Source organism: Haliotis rubra, unplaced genomic scaffold (genome assembly GCF_003918875.1).
Source record: "Haliotis rubra isolate DU_JTF1 unplaced genomic scaffold, ASM391887v1 Scf1248, whole genome shotgun sequence".
Lineage (NCBI taxonomy): Eukaryota > Metazoa > Mollusca > Gastropoda > Lepetellida > Haliotidae > Haliotis > Haliotis rubra.
The window spans coordinates 16,666-39,006 of record NW_025765168.1 but is presented as its reverse complement, the minus strand read 5'-3'; the positions used below and the strand labels follow the sequence as shown (position 1 = coordinate 39,006).

Below are 22,341 nucleotides of genomic sequence, written 5' to 3'. Positions count from 1 at the left end.
AGAAGACTACTAGTTCTGCTAGTCAGTGTCTTTACTGCGACAGTAAGCAATGTTGGATGTGTCACCTTAGATGAGGAGAAGACTACTGCTTCTGTTAGTCAGTGTCTTGCTGCGACAGTAATCAATGTTGGATGTGTCAGCTTAGATGAGGAGAAGACTACTAGTTCTGCTAGTCAGTGTCTTGCTGCGACAGTAATCAATGTTGGATGTGTCAGCTTAGATGAGGAGAAGACTACTAGTTCTGTTAGTCAGTGTCTTGCTGCCACAGTAATCAATGTTGGATGTGTCAGCTTAGATGAGGAGAAGACTAATAGTTCTGCTAGTCAGTGTCTTGCTGCCACAGTAATCAATGTTGGATCTGTCAGCTTAGATGAGGAGAAGACTACTAGTTCTGTTAGTCAGTGTCTTGCTGCCACAGTAATCAGTGTTGGATGTGTCAGCTTAGATGCGAGAAGACTACTGGTTCTGTTAGTCAGTGTCTTGCTGCCACAGTAATCAATGTTGGATGTGTCAGCTTAGATGAGGAGAAGACTACTGGTTCTGCTAGTCAGTGTCTTGCTGCGACAGTAATCAATGTTGGATGTGTCAGCTTAGATGAGGAGAAGACTACTAGTTCTGTTAGTCAGTGTCTTGCTGCCACAGTAATCAATGTTGGATGTGTCAGCTTAGATGAGGAGAAGACTACTAGTTCTGTTAGTCAGTGTCTTGCTGCCACAGTAATCAATGTTGGATGTGTCAGCTTAGATGAGGAGAAGACTACTAGTTCTGTTAGTCAGTGTCTTGCTGCCACAGTAATCAATGTTGGATGTGTCAGCTTAGATGAGGAGAAGACTACTAGTTCTGTTAGTCAGTGTCTTGCTGCCACAGTAATCAATGTTGGATGTGTCAGCTTAGATGAGGAGAAGACTACTAGTTCTGTTAGTCAGTGTCTTGCTGCCACAGTAATCAATGTTGGATGTGTCAGCTTAGATGAGGAGAAGACTACTAGTTCTGCTAGTCAGTGTCTTGCTGCCACAGTAAGCAATGTTGGATGTGTCACCTTAGATGAGGAGAAGACTACTGCTTCTGTTAGTCAGTGTCTTGCTGCGACAGTAATCAATGTTGGATGTGTCAGCTTAGATGAGGAGAAGACTACTAGTTCTGCTAGTCAGTGTCTTGCTGCGACAGTAATCAATGTTGGATGTGTCAGCTTAGATGAGGAGAAGACTACTAGTTCTGTTAGTCAGTGTCTTGCTGCCACAGTAATCAATGTTGGATGTGTCAGCTTAGATGAGGAGAAGACTAATAGTTCTGCTAGTCAGTGTCTTGCTGCCACAGTAATCAATGTTGGATCTGTCAGCTTAGATGAGGAGAAGACTACTAGTTCTGTTAGTCAGTGTCTTGCTGCCACAGTAATCAGTGTTGGATGTGTCAGCTTAGATGCGGAGAAGACTACTGGTTCTGTTAGTCAGTGTCTTGCTGCCACAGTAATCAATGTTGGATGTGTCAGCTTAGATGAGGAGAAGACTACTGGTTCTGCTAGTCAGTGTCTTGCTGCGACAGTAATCAATGTTGGATGTGTCAGCTTAGATGAGGAGAAGACTACTAGTTCTGTTAGTCAGTGTCTTGCTGCCACAGTAATCAATGTTGGATGTGTCAGCTTAGATGAGGAGAAGACTACTAGTTCTGTTAGTCAGTGTCTTGCTGCCACAGTAATCAATGTTGGATGTGTCAGCTTAGATGAGGAGAAGACTACTAGTTCTGTTAGTCAGTGTCTTGCTGCCACAGTAATCAATGTTGGATGTGTCAGCTTAGATGAGGAGAAGACTACTGGTTCTGCTAGTCAGTGTCTTGCTGCCACAGTAATCAATGTTGGATGTGTCAGCTTAGATGAGGAGAAGACTACTAGTTCTGTTAGTCAGTGTCTTGCTGCCACAGTAATCAATGTTGGATGTGTCAGCTTAGATGAGGAGAAGACTACTAGTTCTGTTAGTCAGTGTCTTGCTGCCACAGTAATCAATGTTGGATGTGTCAGCTTAGATGAGGAGAAGACTACTAGTTCTGTTAGTCAGTGTCTTGCTGCCACAGTAATCAGTGTTGGATGTGTCAGCTTAGATGAGGAGAAGACTACTAGTTCTGTTAGTCAGTGTCTTGCTGCCAGAGTAATCAATGTTGGATGTGTCAGCTTAGATGAGGAGAAGACTACTAGTTCTGTTAGTCAGTGTCTTGCTGCCACAGTAATCAATGTTGGATGTGTCAGCTTAGATGAGGAGAAGACTACTAGTTCTGTTAGTCAGTGTCTTGCTGCCACAGTAATCAATGTTGGATGTGTCAGCTTAGATGAGGAGAAGACTACTAGTTCTGTTAGTCAGTGTCTTGCTGCCACAGTAATCAATGTTGGATGTGTCAGCTTAGATGAGGAGAAGACTACTAGTTCTGTTAGTCAGTGTCTTGCTGCCAGAGTAATCAATGTTGGATGTGTCAGCTTAGATGAGGAGAAGACTACTAGTTCTGTTAGTCAGTGTCTTGCTGCGACAGTAATCAATGTTGGATGTGTCAGCTTAGATGAGGAGAAGACTACTAGTTCTGTTAGTCAGTGTCTTGCTGCCACAGTAATCAGTGTTGGATGTGTCAGCTTAGATGAGGAGAAGACTACTAGTTCTGTTAGTCAGTGTCTTGCTGCCACAGTAATCAATGTTGGATGTGTCAGCTTAGATGAGGAGAAGACTACTAGTTCTGTTAGTCAGTGTCTTGCTGCCACAGTAATCAGTGTTGGATGTGTCAGCTTAGATGAGGAAAGACTACTAGTTCTGTTAGTCAGTGTCTTGCTGCCAGAGTAATCAGTGTTGGATGTGTCAGCTTAGATGAGGAGAAGACTACTAGTTCTGTTAGTCAGTGTCTTGCTGCGACAGTAATCAATGTTGGATGTGTCAGCTTAGATGAGGAGAAGACTACTGGTTCTGTTAGTCAGTGTCTTGCTGCCACAGTAATCAGTGTTGGATGTGTCAGCTTAGATGAGGAGAAGACTACTAGTTCTGTTAGTCAGTGTCTTGCTGCCACAGTAATCAATGTTGGATGTGTCAGCTTAGATGAGGAGAAGACTACTAGTTCTGTTAGTCAGTGTCTTGCTGCCACAGTAATCAATGTTGGATGTGTCAGCTTAGATGAGGAGAAGACTACTAGTTCTGTTAGTCAGTGTCTTGCTGCCACAGTAATCAATGTTGGATGTGTCAGCTTAGATGAGGAGAAGACTACTAGTTCTGTTAGTCAGTGTCTTGCTGCCACAGTAATCAATGATGGATGTGTTAGCTTAGATGAGGAGAAGACTACTAGTTCTGTTAGTCAGTGTCTTGCTGCCAGAGTAATCAGTGTTGGATGTGTCAGCTTAGATGAGGAGAAGACTACTGGTTCTGTTAGTCAGTGTCTTGCTGCGACAGTAATCAATGTTGGATGTGTCAGCTTAGATGAGGAGAAGACTACTAGTTCTGTTAGTCAGTGTCTTGCTGCCACAGTAATCAATGATGGATGTGTTAGCTTAGATGAGGAGAAGACTACTGGTTCTGTTAGTCAGTGTCTTGCTGCCACAGTAATCAATGTTGGATGTGTCAGCTTAGATGAGGAGAAGACTACTAGTTCTGTTAGTCAGTGTCTTGCTGCCACAGTAATCAATGTTGGATGTGTCAGCTTAGATGAGGAGAAGACTACTAGTTCTGCTAGTCAGTGTCTTGCTGCCACAGTAAGCAATGTTGGATGTGTCACCTTAGATGAGGAGAGACTACTGCTTCTGTTAGTCAGTGTCTTGCTGCGACAGTAATCAATGTTGGATGTGTCAGCTTAGATGAGGAGAAGACTACTAGTTCTGCTAGTCAGTGTCTTGCTGCGACAGTAATCAATGTTGGATGTGTCAGCTTAGATGAGGAGAAGACTACTAGTTCTGTTAGTCAGTGTCTTGCTGCCACAGTAATCAATGTTGGATGTGTCAGCTTAGATGAGGAGAAGACTAATAGTTCTGCTAGTCAGTGTCTTGCTGCCACAGTAATCAATGTTGGATCTGTCAGCTTAGATGAGGAGAAGACTACTAGTTCTGTTAGTCAGTGTCTTGCTGCCACAGTAATCAGTGTTGGATGTGTCAGCTTAGATCTGCGGAGAAGACTACTGGTTCTGTTAGTCAGTGTCTTGCTGCCACAGTAATCAATGTTGGATGTGTCAGCTTAGATGAGGAGAAGACTACTGGTTCTGCTAGTCAGTGTCTTGCTGCGACAGTAATCAATGTTGGATGTGTCAGCTTAGATGAGGAGAAGACTACTAGTTCTGTTAGTCAGTGTCTTGCTGCCACAGTAATCAATGTTGGATGTGTCAGCTTAGATGAGGAGAGACTACTAGTTCTGTTAGTCAGTGTCTTGCTGCCACAGTAATCAATGTTGGATGTGTCAGCTTAGATGAGGAGAAGACTACTAGTTCTGTTAGTCAGTGTCTTGCTGCCACAGTAATCAATGTTGGATGTGTCAGCTTAGATGAGGAGAAGACTACTAGTTCTGTTAGTCAGTGTCTTGCTGCCACAGTAATCAATGTTGGATGTGTCAGCTTAGATGAGGAGAAGACTACTGGTTCTGCTAGTCAGTGTCTTGCTGCCACAGTAATCAATGTTGGATGTGTCAGCTTAGATGAGGAGAAGACTACTAGTTCTGTTAGTCAGTGTCTTGCTGCCACAGTAATCAATGTTGGATGTGTCAGCTTAGATGAGGAGAAGACTACTAGTTCTGTTAGTCAGTGTCTTGCTGCCACAGTAATCAATGTTGGATGTGTCAGCTTAGATGAGGAGAAGACTACTAGTTCTGTTAGTCAGTGTCTTGCTGCCAGAGTAATCAGTGTTGGATGTGTCAGCTTAGATGAGGAGAAGACTACTAGTTCTGTTAGTCAGTGTCTTGCTGCCAGAGTAATCAGTGTTGGATGTGTCAGCTTAGATGAGGAGAAGACTACTAGTTCTGTTAGTCAGTGTCTTGCTGCCACAGTAATCAATGTTGGATGTGTCAGCTTAGATGAGGAAAGACTACTAGTTCTGTTAGTCAGTGTCTTGCTGCCACAGTAATCAATGTTGGATGTGTCAGCTTAGATGAGGAGAAGACTACTGGTTCTGTTAGTCAGTGTCTTGCTCGCGACAGTAATCAATGTTGGATGTGTCAGCTTAGATGAGGAGAGACTACTAGTTCTGTTAGTCAGTGTCTTGCTGCCACAGTAATCAATGTTGGATGTGTCAGCTTAGATGAGGAGAAGACTACTAGTTCTGTTAGTCAGTGTCTTGCTGCCACAGTAATCAATGTTGGATGTGTCAGCTTAGATGAGGAGAAGACTACTAGTTCTGTTAGTCAGTGTCTTGCTGCCAGAGTAATCAGTGTTGGATGTGTCAGCTTAGATGAGGAAAGACTACTAGTTCTGTTAGTCAGTGTCTTGCTGCCAGAGTAATCAGTGTTGGATGTGTCAGCTTAGATGAGGAGAAGACTACTAGTTCTGTTAGTCAGTGTCTTGCTGCCACAGTAATCAATGTTGGATGTGTCAGCTTAGATGAGGAGAAGACTACTAGTTCTGTTAGTCAGTGTCTTGCTGCCACAGTAATCAATGTTGGATGTGTCAGCTTAGATGAGAGAGAGACTACTAGTTCTGTTAGTCAGTGTCTTGCTGCCACAGTAATCAATGTTGGATGTGTCAGCTTAGGCGAGGAGAAGACTACTAGTTCTGTTAGTCAGTGTCTTGCTGCCAGAGTAATCAGTGTTGGATGTGTCAGCTTAGATGAGGAAAGACTACTAGTTCTGTTAGTCAGTGTCTTGCTGCGACAGTAATCAATGTTGGATGTGTCAGCTTAGATGAGGAGAAGACTACTGGTTCTGTTAGTCAGTGTCTTGCTGCCACAGTAATCAGTGTTGGATGTGTCAGCTTAGATGAGGAGAAGACTACTAGTTCTGTTAGTCAGTGTCTTGCTGCCACAGTAATCAATGTTGGATGTGTCAGCTTAGATGAGGAGAAGACTACTAGTTCTGTTAGTCAGTGTCTTGCTGCCACAGTAATCAATGTTGGATGTGTCAGCTTAGACGAGGAGAAGACTACTAGTTCTGTTAGTCAGTGTCTTGCTGCCAGAGTAATCAGTGTTGGATGTGTCAGCTTAGATGAGGAGAAGACTACTAGTTCTGTTAGTCAGTGTCTTGCTGCGACAGTAATCAATGTTGGATGTGTCAGCTTAGATGAGGAGAAGACTACTGGTTCTGTTAGTCAGTGTCTTGCTGCCACAGTAATCAGTGTTGGATGTGTCAGCTTAGATGAGGAAGAAGACTACTAGTTCTGTTAGTCAGTGTCTTGCTGCCACAGTAATCAATGTTGGATGTGTCAGCTTAGATGAGGAGAAGACTACTAGTTCTGTTAGTCAGTGTCTTGCTGCCACAGTAATCAATGTTGGATGTGTCAGCTTAGATGAGAGAAGACTACTGGTTCTGTTAGTCAGTGTCTTGCTGCGACAGTAATCAATGTTGGATGTGTCAGCTTAGATGAGGAGAAGACTACTAGTTCTGTTAGTCAGTGTCTTGCTGCCACAGTAATCAATGATGGATGTGTTAGCTTAGATGAGGAGAAGACTACTAGTTCTGTTAGTCAGTGTCTTGCTGCCAGAGTAATCAGTGTTGGATGTGTCAGCTTAGATGAGGAGAAAGACTACTGGTTCTGTTAGTCAGTGTCTTGCTGCGACAGTAATCAATGTTGGATGTGTCAGCTTAGATGAGGAAAGACTACTAGTTCTGTTAGTCAGTGTCTTGCTGCCACAGTAATCAATGATGGATGTGTTAGCTTAGATGAGGAGAAGACTACTGGTTCTGTTAGTCAGTGTCTTGCTGCCACAGTAATCAATGTTGGATGTGTCAGCTTAGATGAGGAGAAGACTACTAGTTCTGTTAGTCAGTGTCTTGCTGCCACAGTAATCAATGTTGGATGTGTCAGCTTAGATGAGGAGAAGACTACTAGTTCTGCTAGTCAGTGTCTTGCTGCCACAGTAAGCAATGTTGGATGTGTCACCTTAGATGAGGAGAAGACTACTGCTTCTGTTAGTCAGTGTCTTGCTGCGACAGTAATCAATGTTGGATGTGTCAGCTTAGATGAGGAGAAGACTACTAGTTCTGCTAGTCAGTGTCTTGCTCGCGACAGTAATCAATGTTGGATGTGTCAGCTTAGATGAGGAGAAGACTACTAGTTCTGTTAGTCAGTGTCTTGCTGCCACAGTAATCAATGTTGGATGTGTCAGCTTAGATGAGGAGAAGACTAATAGTTCTGCTAGTCAGTGTCTTGCTGCCACAGTAATCAATGTTGGATCTGTCAGCTTAGATGAGGAAGAAGACTACTAGTTCTGTTAGTCAGTGTCTTGCTGCCACAGTAATCAGTGTTGGATGTGTCAGCTTAGATCACGAGAAGACTACTGGTTCTGTTAGTCAGTGTCTTGCTGCCACAGTAATCAATGTTGGATGTGTCAGCTTAGATGAGGAGAAGACTACTGGTTCTGCTAGTCAGTGTCTTGCTGCGACAGTAATCAATGTTGGATGTGTCAGCTTAGATGAGGAGAAGACTACTAGTTCTGTTAGTCAGTGTCTTGCTGCCACAGTAATCAATGTTGGATGTGTCAGCTTAGATGAGGAGAAGACTACTAGTTCTGTTAGTCAGTGTCTTGCTGCCACAGTAATCAATGTTGGATGTGTCAGCTTAGATGAGGAGAAGACTACTAGTTCTGTTAGTCAGTGTCTTGCTGCCACAGTAATCAATGTTGGATGTGTCAGCTTAGATGAGGAGAAGACTACTAGTTCTGTTAGTCAGTGTCTTGCTGCCACAGTAATCAATGTTGGATGTGTCAGCTTAGATGAGGAGAAGACTACTGGTTCTGCTAGTCAGTGTCTTGCTGCCACAGTAATCAATGTTGGATGTGTCAGCTTAGATGAGGAGAAGACTACTAGTTCTGTTAGTCAGTGTCTTGCTGCCACAGTAATCAATGTTGGATGTGTCAGCTTAGATGAGGAGAAGACTACTAGTTCTGTTAGTCAGTGTCTTGCTGCCACAGTAATCAATGTTGGATGTGTCAGCTTAGATGAGGAGAAGACTACTAGTTCTGTTAGTCAGTGTCTTGCTGCCAGAGTAATCAGTGTTGGATGTGTCAGCTTAGATGAGGAGAAGACTACTAGTTCTGTTAGTCAGTGTCTTGCTGCCAGAGTAATCAGTGTTGGATGTGTCAGCTTAGATGAGGAGAAGACTACTAGTTCTGTTAGTCAGTGTCTTGCTGCCACAGTAATCAATGTTGGATGTGTCAGCTTAGATGAGGAGAAGACTACTAGTTCTGTTAGTCAGTGTCTTGCTGCCACAGTAATCAATGTTGGATGTGTCAGCTTAGATGAGGAGAAGACTACTAGTTCTGTTAGTCAGTGTCTTGCTGCCACAGTAATCAATGTTGGATGTGTCAGCTTAGACGAGGAGAAGACTACTAGTTCTGTTAGTCAGTGTCTTGCTGCCAGAGTAATCAGTGTTGGATGTGTCAGCTTAGATGAGGAGAAGACTACTAGTTCTGTTAGTCAGTGTCTTGCTGCGACAGTAATCAATGTTGGATGTGTCAGCTTAGATGAGGAGAAGACTACTGGTTCTGTTAGTCAGTGTCTTGCTGCCACAGTAATCAGTGTTGGATGTGTCAGCTTAGATGAGGAGAAGACTACTAGTTCTGTTAGTCAGTGTCTTGCTGCCACAGTAATCAATGTTGGATGTGTCAGCTTAGATGAGGAGAAGACTACTAGTTCTGTTAGTCAGTGTCTTGCTGCCACAGTAATCAATGTTGGATGTGTCAGCTTAGATGAGGAGAAGACTACTGGTTCTGTTAGTCAGTGTCTTGCTGCGACAGTAATCAATGTTGGATGTGTCAGCTTAGATGAGGAGAAGACTACTAGTTCTGTTAGTCAGTGTCTTGCTGCCACAGTAATCAATGATGGATGTGTTAGCTTAGATGAGGAGAAGACTACTAGTTCTGTTAGTCAGTGTCTTGCTGCCACAGTAATCAATGTTGGATGTGTCAGCTTAGATGAGGAGAAGACTACTGGTTCTGTTAGTCAGTGTCTTGCTGCGACAGTAATCAATGTTGGATGTGTCAGCTTAGATGAGGAGAAGACTACTAGTTCTGTTAGTCAGTGTCTTGCTGCCACAGTAATCAATGATGGATGTGTTAGCTTAGATGAGGAGAAGACTACTGGTTCTGTTAGTCAGTGTCTTGCTACCAGAGTAATCAGTGTTGGATGTATCAGCTTAGATGAGGAGAAGACTACTGGTTCTGTTAGTCAGTGTCTTGCTGCGACAGTAATCAATGTTGGATGTGTCAGCTTAGATGAGGAGAAGACTACTAGTTCTGTTAGTCAGTGTCTTGCTGCCACAGTAATCAGTGTTGGATGTGTCAGCTTAGATGAGGAGAAGACTACTAGTTCTGTTAGTCAGTGTCTTGCTGCCACAGTAATCAGTGTTGGATGTGTCAGCTTAGATGAGGAGAAGACTACTGGTTCTGTTAGTCAGTGTCTTGCTGCCAGAGTAATCAGTGTTGGATGTGTCAGCTTAGATGAGGAGAAGACTACTAGTTCTGTTAGTCAGTGTCTTGCTGCCAGAGTAATCAGTGTTGGATGTGTCAGCTTAGATGAGGAGAAGACTACTAGTTCTGTTAGTCAGTGTCTTGCTGCCACAGTAATCAATGTTGGATGTGTCAGCTTAGATGAGGAGAAGACTACTAGTTCTGTTAGTCAGTGTCTTGCTGCCACAGTAATCAATGTTGGATGTGTCAGCTTAGATGAGGAGAAGACTACTAGTTCTGTTAGTCAGTGTCTTGCTGCCACAGTAATCAATGTTGGATGTGTCAGCTTAGATGAGGAGAAGACTACTAGTTCTGTTAGTCAGTGTCTTGCTGCCAGAGTAATCAGTGTTGGATGTGTCAGCTTAGATGAGGAGAAGACTACTAGTTCTGTTAGTCAGTGTCTTGCTGCCACAGTAATCAATGTTGGATGTGTCAGCTTAGATGAGGAGAAGACTACTGGTTCTGTTAGTCAGTGTCTTGCTGCCACAGTAATCAGTGTTGGATGTGTCAGCTTAGATGAGGAGAAGACTACTAGTTCTGTTAGTCAGTGTCTTGCTGCCACAGTAATCAATGTTGGATGTGTCAGCTTAGATGAGGAGAAGACTACTAGTTCTGTTAGTCAGTGTCTTGCTGCCACAGTAATCAATGTTGGATGTGTCAGCTTAGATGAGAGAAGACTACTGGTTCTGTTAGTCAGTGTCTTGCTGCGACAGTAATCAATGTTGGATGTGTCAGCTTAGATGAGGAGAAGACTACTAGTTCTGTTAATCAGTGTCTTGCTGCCACAGTAATCAATGATGGATGTGTTAGCTTAGATGAGGAGAAGACTACTAGTTCTGTTAGTCAGTGTCTTGCTGCCACAGTAATCAATGTTGGATGTGTCAGCTTAGATGAGAGAAGACTACTGGTTCTGTTAGTCAGTGTCTTGCTGCGACAGTAATCAATGTTGGATGTGTCAGCTTAGATGAGGAGAAGACTACTAGTTCTGTTAGTCAGTGTCTTGCTGCCACAGTAATCAATGATGGATGTGTTAGCTTAGATGAGGAGAAGACTACTAGTTCTGTTAGTCAGTGTCTTGCTGCCACAGTAAGCAATGTTGGATGTGTCAGCTTAGATGAGGAGAAGACTACTAGTTCTGTTAGTCAGTGTCTTGCTGCCACAGTAATCAATGTTGGATGTGTCAGCTTAGATGAGGAGAAGACTACTAGTTCTGTTAGTCAGTGTCTTGCTGCCTCAGTAATCAATGTTGGATGTGTTAGCTTAGATGAGGAGAAGACTACTGGTTCTGTTAGTCAGTGTCTTGCTGCGACAGTAATCAATGTTGGATGTGTCAGCTTAGATGAGGAGAAGACTACTAGTTCTGTTAGTCAGTGTCTTGCTGCGACAGTAATCAATGTTGGATGTGTCAGCTTAGATGAGGAGAAGACTACTAGTTCTGTTAGTCAGTGTCTTGCTGCCACAGTAATCAGTGTTGGATGTGTCAGCTTAGATGAGGAGAAGACTACTAGTTCTGTTAGTCAGTGTCTTGCTGCCACAGTAATCAATGTTGGATGTGTTAGCTTAGATGAGGAGAAGACTACTGGTTCTGTTAGTCAGTGTCTTGCTGCCACAGTAATCAATGTTGGATGTGTCAGCTTAGATGAGGAGAAGACTACTAGTTCTGCTAGTCAGTGTCTTGCTGCCACAGTAATCAATGTTGGATGTGTCAGCTTAGATGAGGAGAAGACTACTAGTTCTGTTAGTCAGTGTCTTGCTGCCACAGTAATCAATGTTGGATGTGTCAGCTTAGATGAGGAGAAGACTACTGGTTCTGTTAGTCAGTGTCTTGCTGCCAGAGTAATCAATGTTGGATGTGTCAGCTTAGATGAGGAGAAGACTACTAGTTCTGTTAGTCAGTGTCTTGCTGCCACAGTAATCAGTGTTGGATGTGTCAGCTTAGATGAGGAGAAGACTACTGGTTCTGTTAGTCAGTGTCTTGCTGCCACAGTAATCAGTGTTGGATGTGTCAGCTTAGATGAGGAGAAGACTACTAGTTCTGTTAGTCAGTGTCTTGCTGCCACAGTAATCAGTGTTGGATGTGTCAGCTTAGATGAGGAGAAGACTACTAGTTCTGTTAGTCAGTGTCTTGCTGCCACAGTAATCAATGTTGGATGTGTCAGCTTAGATGAGGAGAAGACTACTGGTTCTGTTAGTCAGTGTCTTGCTGCCACAGTAATCAATGTTGGATGTGTCAGCTTAGATGAGGAGAAGACTACTAGTTCTGTTAGTCAGTGTCTTGCTGCCACAGTAATCAATGTTGGATCTGTCAGCTTAGATGAGGAGAAGACTACTGGTTCTGTTAGTCAGTGTCTTGCTGCCACAGTAATCAATGTTGGATGTGTCAGCTTAGATGAGGAGAAGACTACTAGTTCTGTTAGTCAGTGTCTTGCTGCGACAGTAATCAATGTTGGATGTGTCAGCTTAGATGAGGAGGAGACTACTAGTTCTGTTAGTCAGTGTCTTGCTGCCACAGTAATCAATGATGGATGTGTCAGCTTAGATGAGGAGAAGACTACTAGTTCTGTTAGTCAGTGTCTTGCTGCCACAGTAATCAATGTTGGATGTGTCAGCTTAGATGAGGAGAAGACTACTAGTTCTGTTAGTCAGTGTCTTGCTGCCACAGTAAGCAATGTTGGATGTGTCACCTTAGATGAGGAGAAGACTACTGGTTCTGTTAGTCAAAGTGTCTTGCTGCGACAGTAATCAATGTTGGATGTGTCAGCTTAGATGAGGAGAAGACTACTAGTTCTGTTAGTCAGTGTCTTGCTCCGACAGTAATCAATGTTGGATGTGTCAGCTTAGATGAGGAGAAGACTACTGGTTCTGTTAGTCAGTGTCTTGCTGCCACAGTAATCAATGTTGGATCTGTCAGCTTAGATGAGGAGAAGACTACTAGTTCTGTTAGTCAGTGTCTTGCTGCCACAGTAATCAATGTTGGATGTGTCAGCTTAGATGAGGAGAAGACTAATAGTTCTGCTAGTCAGTGTCTTGCTGCCACAGTAATCAATGTTGGATGTGTCAGCTTAGATGAGGAGAAGACTACTGGTTCTGTTAGTCAGTGTCTTGCTGCCACAGTAATCAATGTTGGATGTGTCAGCTTAGATGAGGAGAAGACTACTGGTTCTGTTAGTCAGTGTCTTGCTGCGACAGTAATCAATGTTGGATGTGTCAGCTTAGATGAGGAGAAGACTACTAGTTCTGCTAGTCAGTGTCTTGCTGCCACAGTAATCAATGTTGGATCTGTCAGCTTAGATGAGGAGAAGACTACTGGTTCTGTTAGTCAGTGTCTTGCTGCCACAGTAATCAATGTTGGATGTGTCAGCTTAGATGAGGAGAAGACTACTGGTTCTGTTAGTCAGTGTCTTGCTGCTGCGACAGTAATCAATGTTGGATGTGTCAGCTTAGATGAGGAGAAGACTACTAGTTCTGTTAGTCAGTGTCTTGCTGCCACAGTAATCAATGTTGGATGTGTCAGCTTAGATGAGGAGAAGACTACTGGTTCTGTTAGTCAGTGTCTTGCTGCGACAGTAATCAATGTTGGATGTGTCAGCTTAGATGAGGAGAAGACTACTAGTTCTGTTAGTCAGTGTCTTGCTGCGACAGTAATCAATGTTGGATGTGTCAGCTTAGATGAGGAGAAGACTACTAGTTCTGTTAGTCAGTGTCTTGCTGCCACAGTAATCAGTGTTGGATGTGTCAGCTTAGATGAGGAGAAGACTACTGGTTCTGCTAGTCAGTGTCTTGCTGCGACAGTAATCAATGTTGGATGTGTCAACTTAGATGAGGAGAAGACTACTAGTTCTGCTAGTCAGTGTCTTGCTGCGACAGTAATCAATGTTGGATGTGTCAGCTTAGATGAGGAGAAGACTACTAGTTCTGTTAGTCAGTGTCTTGCTGCAACAGTAAGCAATGTTGGATGTGTCACCTTAGATGAGGAGAAGACTACTAGTTCTGCTAGTCAGTGTCTTGCTGCGACAGTAATCAATGTTGGATGTGTCAGCTTAGATGAGGAGAAGACTACTAGTTCTGTTAGTCAGTGTCTTGCTGCGACAGTAATCAATGTTGGATGTGTCAGCTTAGATGAGGAGAAGACTACTAGTTCTGTTAGTCAGTGTCTTGCTGCAACAGTAAGCAATGTTGGATGTGTCACCTTAGATGAGGAGAAGACTACTAGTTCTGCTAGTCAGTGTCTTGCTGCGACAGTAATCAATGTTGGATGTGTCAGCTTAGATGAGGAGAAGACTACTAGTTCTGTTAGTCAGTGTCTTGCTGCCACAGTAATCAATGGAAGATACGGGACATAAACGGCAATATTTTCGTTATCAAATTTGCTATGTACTGTGATGTGGGAAGAAGTATCAACATAGGCAATTTTGTTTGTTTGCCAATCCCCCCAAAATCCTTGTTTATGTAAATCTATACATATGTATGTCATCTGAGGAACTGAATATTGTTTAAACCAAAATTGCTAAAATGTAGATGCGAGCTATAATTAATTAGTGTGGTCGTTCAGATCCATGTGTCGAAGCGTTAGCTCAGCAGACCCCGGGAACTAGGCTGAGCCATTTTCTGTTTCCAAGTCACAAAAAAATCCTCAAAAAACTGTCAATGTTTACCAACGAGAGGCCAGACATTTGTTCAAAGAATAAGGGTAGTGCTGCTGTGAGGGTCTGTGATTAGAAATGAAAAGCAGGTATGCAAATTGAAAATGATGAGCAGAAAGGCAAAAGAATGACCTACAAGCTCAATACAATGCTTTGTGAAAACCGTAAGGTTTTGATTGAACCACACATTAAAATAGTCGGGCTGTTTGGTTTTCGATCAGGCTTTAGCATTGCAAGTGTCTTCACCCCTTGTGTATTTTATGTAACGAGTGTAGCGGTAGAATTTTCTAAAAAAATCATTTTGACACCGATTTGTTCAAATTTGGAATATATGTTAATCATAATATATAAAAACAATATAAGATTGCAAAAGTCTGGAATTTTATTTTAAAGAATTATCGTCCAAACAGAGATTAGAACCCGTGTGCATGAGCATTTTTGTCACAGGTCGGAACCTTGCATGATATGTCCAATAAGTTCCATAATTTACATATAGGTGACGATTTCTTGCTTAATACGTTTAGAATATCATTATTTTACCAGAAACCTTTGTCTAAATCTAGAGGTTATGTTTATGAGGAAGGTATCCATTGCTGTAATATGATTGGCTGCCTTAGGTCACATGCATAATTTTGACCAATCATGATTCTTCTAGCAGACTGTGGCAATAAAGTGTCATTAGAAATGAATATTTATCAAATAAAATGGCTCTTGAAAATACTCTTGGCAAGGGTATACAGATATTGTTGATGTTCAGAGCTTTCGAACAATACCCACTGACAATCGAATCACCTCGCATGTTATTCATACAAAGCTCGAAAATGGAGGTATGACCCACTGTTGTGTCATGTTACCGAGCAGTAGCATCCCATCTACTGCGGCGAAACCCCAGTGCAGAGAACCAGACACCTTTGGTTGTTACGGTTGGGACTGCGACTGCACCATCTCCCATATTCCAGACCCGCGTTCGATTTCTCAAGACGTTTGCAGATCTCGTGTACTTCAGTGATACCTCGGGAATCAGCGAACCAGCCTACCAACTACGGGAAGTTGGGGTCCTGGTGCCTTGTTGACCGGGACTCCAGACACAAGTCACAAGAATGCGTCCCTTCTTCAACTAAGATAAACCAAGAGGTCCGTGAAGAAGGCACATAGAATGACCACACATATATCAGATCAAACAACTTCTAGATATGCTGTCACATTATTATTGAGTGAGAATTCAGATGTATTGAAGGTGTCGCCGATCCAACCCGAACTGGTACGATGCGGCGATCAAACATTCATTAGTATCACTTGATGCGTCGAAACAACATTCAGCGAAATGGCAAGATGCAGTGGTTCCTCACAATTCAACGATCCCCTTGAATTTGGACATCGGAGAACTTGAGACGACTTTTACATCCTTCGGATGCATACCAACGGAACGCCGATCCCTAAACCGCCAGTTTCATTGTGGAACTTGATCCTACAACTTTTTACGATCACTAAGGTTCGCCGATCTGACTCACATTCGTTGAAATCCCAAACGGCTCCTCCATATATCGGACGCCTCCATCAGCCTGAGGTTCTGCAACAATCTCTCATGAATCGGCAATCTCTCCGGATATCTCCAGACATTTGGTGATCCTATCAACATCAGTGAATTCCTCGCTCTCTGTTCAGCCATCCTTGACGATTACGACCCAGTCCTCGGCTGCACCACCGATCAGCGGTTACAACCGTTCACCAATCCACATTCAAGAAATCCCTTTGTCTCGGCTACTGCGTCTAAGCCTTTTAACTTGATGTTAGGTTCGGCAAGCCTGTCTGCCTCGGCGATGCCGCTCATCTCAACCTATTCGTCAACCTCACCCTAACATGGACTTTGCCTTGATGGTGTGAGTCATGGCGACAACTTTGAAGCAAGTACAGCAACTAGATATGTTTCCGTATCAGAGTCGTCAAGCCCTACCCCGAGTTCGCCGATCTCACCCGGCAACGTTCAACGAACCTCCTGTCCTTCTCCCATGGGGAGACCCCATTATCGTATCTACACTCAGCTCGGGCTGCAAACTACCAATTATTGAATCTGCACTGCTGATGAGCAATCTGATTTGGCGAACCTACCCCTCGGTGCAGATACCCGCTCTACAAACCACTACTATGGAAGGTCCTCCCGTTAGTATTTCTACCCCTCGGTGCTGATACCCGCTCTACAAACCACTACTATGGAAGGTCCTCCCGTTAGTATTTCTACCCCTCGGTGCTGATACCCGCTCTACAAACCACTACTATGGAAGGTCCTCCCGTTAGTATTTCTACCCCTCGGTGCAGATACCCGCTCTACAAACCACTACTATGGAAGGTCCTCCCGTTTAGTACGGCCCATGGTTATTAACCCACATCGCGAAACACATCACTCAGTCCTGCACCGTTGAGGCATGGTGTTTGAGGCTTACATCGACGATTGTATACAAGTTCCAAGAGATCAACACATCCTCCTACAACATCTTCCACGAGTACTACTGGCCAGCTCAAAGTTGGTTCATCGATCTGATAAGTCTCACCGCTCCAGACCCAGAGGCTCTACCCAACCGAGACAATGTATTGGCCCGTCCTCACTCAGATCAACTACACTGGATCCTACAGACGTTGCATCTTCTGGTGGATCTTCCAAAAGTTTTAATTGCGAAAGGGTACTCCAGAAGAGTTGCTGCTGCAATTACTTCGGCACATGATACTTCTACACAGTCTCTGTACAGTGACAAGTGGAAGAAATTTGAAGAGTACTGCAGATTGAAGGGCATACCATCTCCCACTACAGCATCTGCTTATGTTGTTGCTGAGTACATACAACATCTGCATATGTCGAGGAAATTGAAGGTGTCTACCATTGCCACCTATTTAGCAGCCATGAACAGGGTGATAGCTAATGCAACTGGCTCTAAGATTTCCACTGTGCCTGAACTCCAGTCCATTCTGCACTTATACAATCAAAGAAGTTCCAGCCTCCTGCCTGGGACCTCTCTGTCGACACCTCATCTCCGATGACTATGAACCTCTAGAACTTTGAGTGCATCACTGTTAAGACCTTCTTCCTGGTAGCTTTAGCTACTGCTGCACGTATTTTGGAACTCCACACTCTGGACGTCAACTGAGTGCATTTCGAGAGGAAGAGGCACAGCAGAGGTTTTCTGCATCTCCGATGGGACTTCATAGTGAAGAACCAGCTGCCAACATATCCGGTTGCCCACTATCATCGGGCCTGATGACATCCTTCTGGATGTGTCTACTGTTATGTATGTGAATACGAAACTAACGCGTATATCGTTATGAGTTATCTCACTTGGCCACGCATGTCATACAACAGTTCCGGCAATAAAGTTGTCTTGTACCTGTTACCCTAGTGTTCAGTTGTGTTTGTGATGAGTTCTTGTGTATAAGTTATATTTGTGTTGGAACCCGAGCCTGGGGACACTAAATCTACCATCCAGCAAGCCTACACATTAGCCGGTCTTCCCCCTCCAGCAGTGTCAAATCCTCTTGAGACTCAGACCTTGGCGCCTACCATGGCTCTTCACAGCAGCTGTTTGCTGACTTCCATCATGGAGGGATGTATCTGGAGATCAGAGACAGTCTTTGCTTCCCACAACCTACGCGACCCATCAGTCACTGGCGTTGAAGACCCACCAGTTTGGTCCCCTGGCACTGGCGCAGCAATTTTCCTTGGCCCAGCAATGCAGATAGTAACATCCTCAGTTCACAGTGGCCGTGTTACCTTGTATGAAGTGAATGAAGATGTATTGAACTCCATTTTCATTCTACTTTCCCTTGGGCATTAGATCTACCTCAACTGGTTCTACGCTGGGTCGTTGCAGTACAGTCACCTGAGTGACTTCGTCATAGACTGAGTCTTGTATTGTACTCCGATGCAGAGGTGACCGTCATTGAATTGTGGATACCAAATTCCAGTGGATTTCGATGTGTTCCACTCCAAATTGCCGGGCACATCCTTGACTAAGCTTGTGCAATGGAGCAAGGGTAATTAGAAGTCATGTTAAACTGTTGAGCGTACGGGGAGGTTTTCGCCTTTCACATTAAATGTGTGATCGTGGGAGATGGTTTTGAAGCAGGGGCTGGCCAGATTCTAGTCACATTTACTCGGGAACGCCCACTCCTTGGGAGATTTTGTGCTGTGTAAGCCAAAGGGTTTGGAAGAAGCAACCCATCACAAGTATAGGAGTTATGCACTCAATCAGGAGACTGTGCTCATAACAGGCCTCCTTGTGCAACATCATCTCATCACCATGGTTGTTATCCACTCAGACACAGGGTAATCTGTGGCCCACCGTCCAACCGTGGGATAAGTATCATCCGTCAGATAGGTTAAGTTTAAACATTTGAAATTTTTTGCTATATTGTGTTGAATGTAAAGGCAAGTTTGCTATGTTGTGTTGAATGTAAAGACAAGTTTATTGCATTGTGTTGAATGTCAATTCAAGTTTACTGCATTGTGTTAAATGTAAAGGCAAGTTGCTATATTGTGTTGAATGTAAAGGCAAGTTGGCTATATTGTGTTGAATGTAAAGGCAAGTTGGCTATGTTGTGTTGAATGTAAAGACAAGTTTACTGCATTGTGTTGAATGTCAATTTAAGTTTACTGCATTGTGTTGAATGTAAAGGCAAGTTGGCTATATTGTGTTGAATATAAAGGCAAGTTTGCTATATTGTGTTGAATGTAAAGGCAAGTTTACTACATTGTGTTGAATGTAAAGGCAAGTTTACTGCATTGTGTTGAATGTCAATTTAAGTTTACTGCATTGTGTTGAATGTAAAGGCAAGTTGGCTATATTGTGTTGAATATAAAGGCAAGTTTACTACATTGTGTTGAATGTCAATTCAAGTTTACTGCATTGTGTTGAATGTAAAGGCAAGTTGGCTATATTGAGGTTGAATGTAAAGGCAAGTTGGCTATATTGTGTTGAATATAAAGGCAAGTTTACTATGTTGTGTTGAATGTAAAGGCAAGTTGGCTATATTGTGTTGAATATAAAGGCAAGTTTACTACTATGTGTTGAATGTAAAGGCAAGTTGGCTATATTGAGGTTGAATGTAAAGGCAATTTGGCTATATTGAGGTTGAATATAAAGGCAAGTTGGCTATATTGTGTTGAATATAAAGGCAAGTTTACTACATTGTGTTGAATGTAAAGGCAAGTTTACTATGTTGTGTTGAATGTCAATTCAAGTTTACTACATTGTGTTGAATGTCAATTTAAGTTAACTGCATTGTGTTGAATGTAAAGGCAAGTTGGCTATATTGAGGTTGAATATAAAGGCAAGTTGGCTATATTGTGTTGAATGTAAAGGCAAGTTTGCTGTATTGTGTTGAATGTAAAGGCAAGTTGGCTATATTGTGTTGAATATAAAGGCAAGTTTACTATGTTGTGTTTCAGGCAGGGGCAAATGTCATCATTATCAGGAAGTGGCATCATCAAAAGTGACAATCCAAGGGAGACAATCAGCTACATGCGCCACATAGTGGATGAAGTGCTCAGAAAGCATCACTGGAGCGATGATCTCTTGCATGTGCTTGTTGTTAATCCATGTCATAGGAAGGTGTAAGCCACATCTTTACATGATGTTGGCTTGTTTGTCGGAGGAATTTTTTTAATGTCACATGGTATCAAGCCCATATTTTATGCTGACGTTAAGCGTTAAACTGCACTATTTCTTTTGTCCTTGATTTCTGCTTTATTTTCTTTCCACATTTGACACTGCAGATGTCATCACTCATGTTATCGTCTTATACAGGAGTAGTTGTTTTTTGTTTGAAAATATTTTTATGATTCAGTTAACAGCAAAGAAATTATCAAACGCTACATATGACATATGTTATATTTGGGATTACACTTTCTTAGTAAAGTACAGATTCTAGTACTTTTGTTGGGTTGATTCCCATCCGGGATTCAAACCCACGCCCTCAGAGTCAGGCACCTAATCACCAGCACACAAAGTCAGATGCCTAGACCGCTCAGCCACCGCGGCTTCCACAAAAATGGAAGTCGGACAACTGGTATGAAATACATAATACCATTTAGAAAGTGGTCAAATGTAACATATACTGAACCGCAAAAGAAATGCAACTTACTTTGTGAAAAACAAGCGCTTCAAATAAATTTATTATAGGGGGAAAAACTATCCCATGATGAAACCACTCATTCCAAGATGGTTTTGCCATTGTTTCCGGTTATTCTTGACCATATTGCCCAAATGCGATTCTTTTCATGATTTTTGTGTTTTCTGCACGATTTTTTCACATTTCACACAAAAATGTGTGCATTTTCATCCAGTTGAATCCTTTATAAGGCACGTCATGAAAAAAACACCATACACCACAAAATTGACTTGAAGAACGCTGAAAAAACATGCTACGTCTAACGCAAAAGCAGCGAGGGATCACAATTGGAATGTTGCTGACCGGATCAACAGCAACTGCGGTGGCCAAGCACTTCGGATGTCACGTGACATAAATCACCAGACTCTACGCAAGGCATTGACAAACCAGAAATGTTCAAGACCAGCCACGCTCAGGACGTCCAAGAGTAACAACGCCAGGTCAAGATCGTCACATCCGGATTACTCATCTGCGTAACCGACAACAACGAGCATTGCAGACGGCTGCAACCATTCAAGGGCCACACCATAAAATTTCTGCAGACACCGCTTGTCGTCGACTGAGGGCAGCAGGGATCAGATATTTACACAACGTCACCGCCACCGTCGTTTACAGTGGGCTTGACAAGACCAGCGTTGGCAACGTCAACAATGGCAACAAGTGTTGTTTTCTGATGAGTCGAGATTCCACATGTCACACGCCGAGGCTGATTCCGTGTATGGAGACGACGTTATGAGCGTTATGCCAACAGCTGCATCCGCTGGGGATGAGGTAGCGTCATGGTGTGGGTGACTGCCGTAGTCTACAGAAACGAAATTCTTCAAAACCACGTTTACCGCTGTTCCAGGCCCAGCCTCAGCTCCAGGTTTTCCAGCAGGACAATGCTCTTCCTGACACAGCACGGGTCTCTATGGACTTCCTGAGAGGGAACAACATTACTGTACTGCCTTGGACCTTTCTGTCCCCGGATATGGCACCGATCGAGCATGTGTTGGATGAAATTGGAAGACGGATACAGGCAGCTGGTCCACCTCTAAACCTTAGGGATTTGGAAGCCAGATTGGTCAGAGAATGGAATCAAATGCCCCAAGCCTTCTTCCAGACACTTGTTGACTCAATGAGACGACACTGTACTGCGTGTATTGCAGCCAATGGGGGTCACACCCGCTACTGATGGAGACACTGTTTCATGACATTTTTTGTGTTTGGGGGTGGAGTGGTGACAAGTGCTTTTTCAATAAACATTAGTGTTGTTTTCGCTAGAGACCACTACCCATTTCTTCAACGTTTACTTGTCTGTTGTTTATTCATAACGTTCAAATTATGTGTTCCATAAATTAACATTTATTGGCATTTGCAATTCAAGTTGGGTTTCTTTTGCGGTTATATCTTTATCTGTATATTCTTTTTTGTTATATTTGGGATTACACTTTCTTAGTAAATTACAGATTCTAGTATTTTTGTTGGGTTGAGTCCCATCCGGGATTCGAACCCACACCCTAAGAGTCAGGCACCTAATTGCCAGCACACAAAGTCAGACGCCTAGACTGCTCAGCCACCACGGCTTCCACAAAATTGGTGTGGTGTGGGTTCGAATCCCGGATGGGAATCAACCCAACAAAAGTACTAGAATCTGTACTTTACTAAGAAAGTGTAATCCCAAATATAACATATGTTACATTTGACCACTTTCTAAAATGGCATTGTGTATTTCACTACATATGTGGATCCTGCTGGTGAGTTTAAGTGAGGAAAACTTGTTGCTGATTTGAAGCCCAGTCCAATGCATCAATTCCTACCTCAAATGTCTGTCTCAGGAACAATGCTTCCAACAGACTTTCTTTTGCTTTCCTGACAATCTCATTTGTAACCAATTATAACAATATGTAGTGTAACACTGTAGTCTGTGTGTAACTTTAGTGCTGCAGGGTACAATGA

The 22,341-nt window shown here is 43.1% G+C and overlaps 1 protein-coding gene across 1 annotated transcript in view; it reads left to right on the top strand.

Moving 5' to 3' along the window:
* Window positions 1–19,952, top strand: part of LOC124266320 (ribulose-phosphate 3-epimerase-like) — a 34,645-nt gene extending 14,693 nt beyond the window's left edge. The window contains 2 exon segments of the mRNA XM_046701130.1: window positions 19,682–19,702; window positions 19,704–19,952. Coding sequence (XP_046557086.1) covers window positions 19,682–19,702; window positions 19,704–19,850 — 168 coding nt within the window. The 3' untranslated portion in view covers window positions 19,851–19,952.
* Window positions 19,953–22,341: the final 2,389 nt, after the last annotated feature.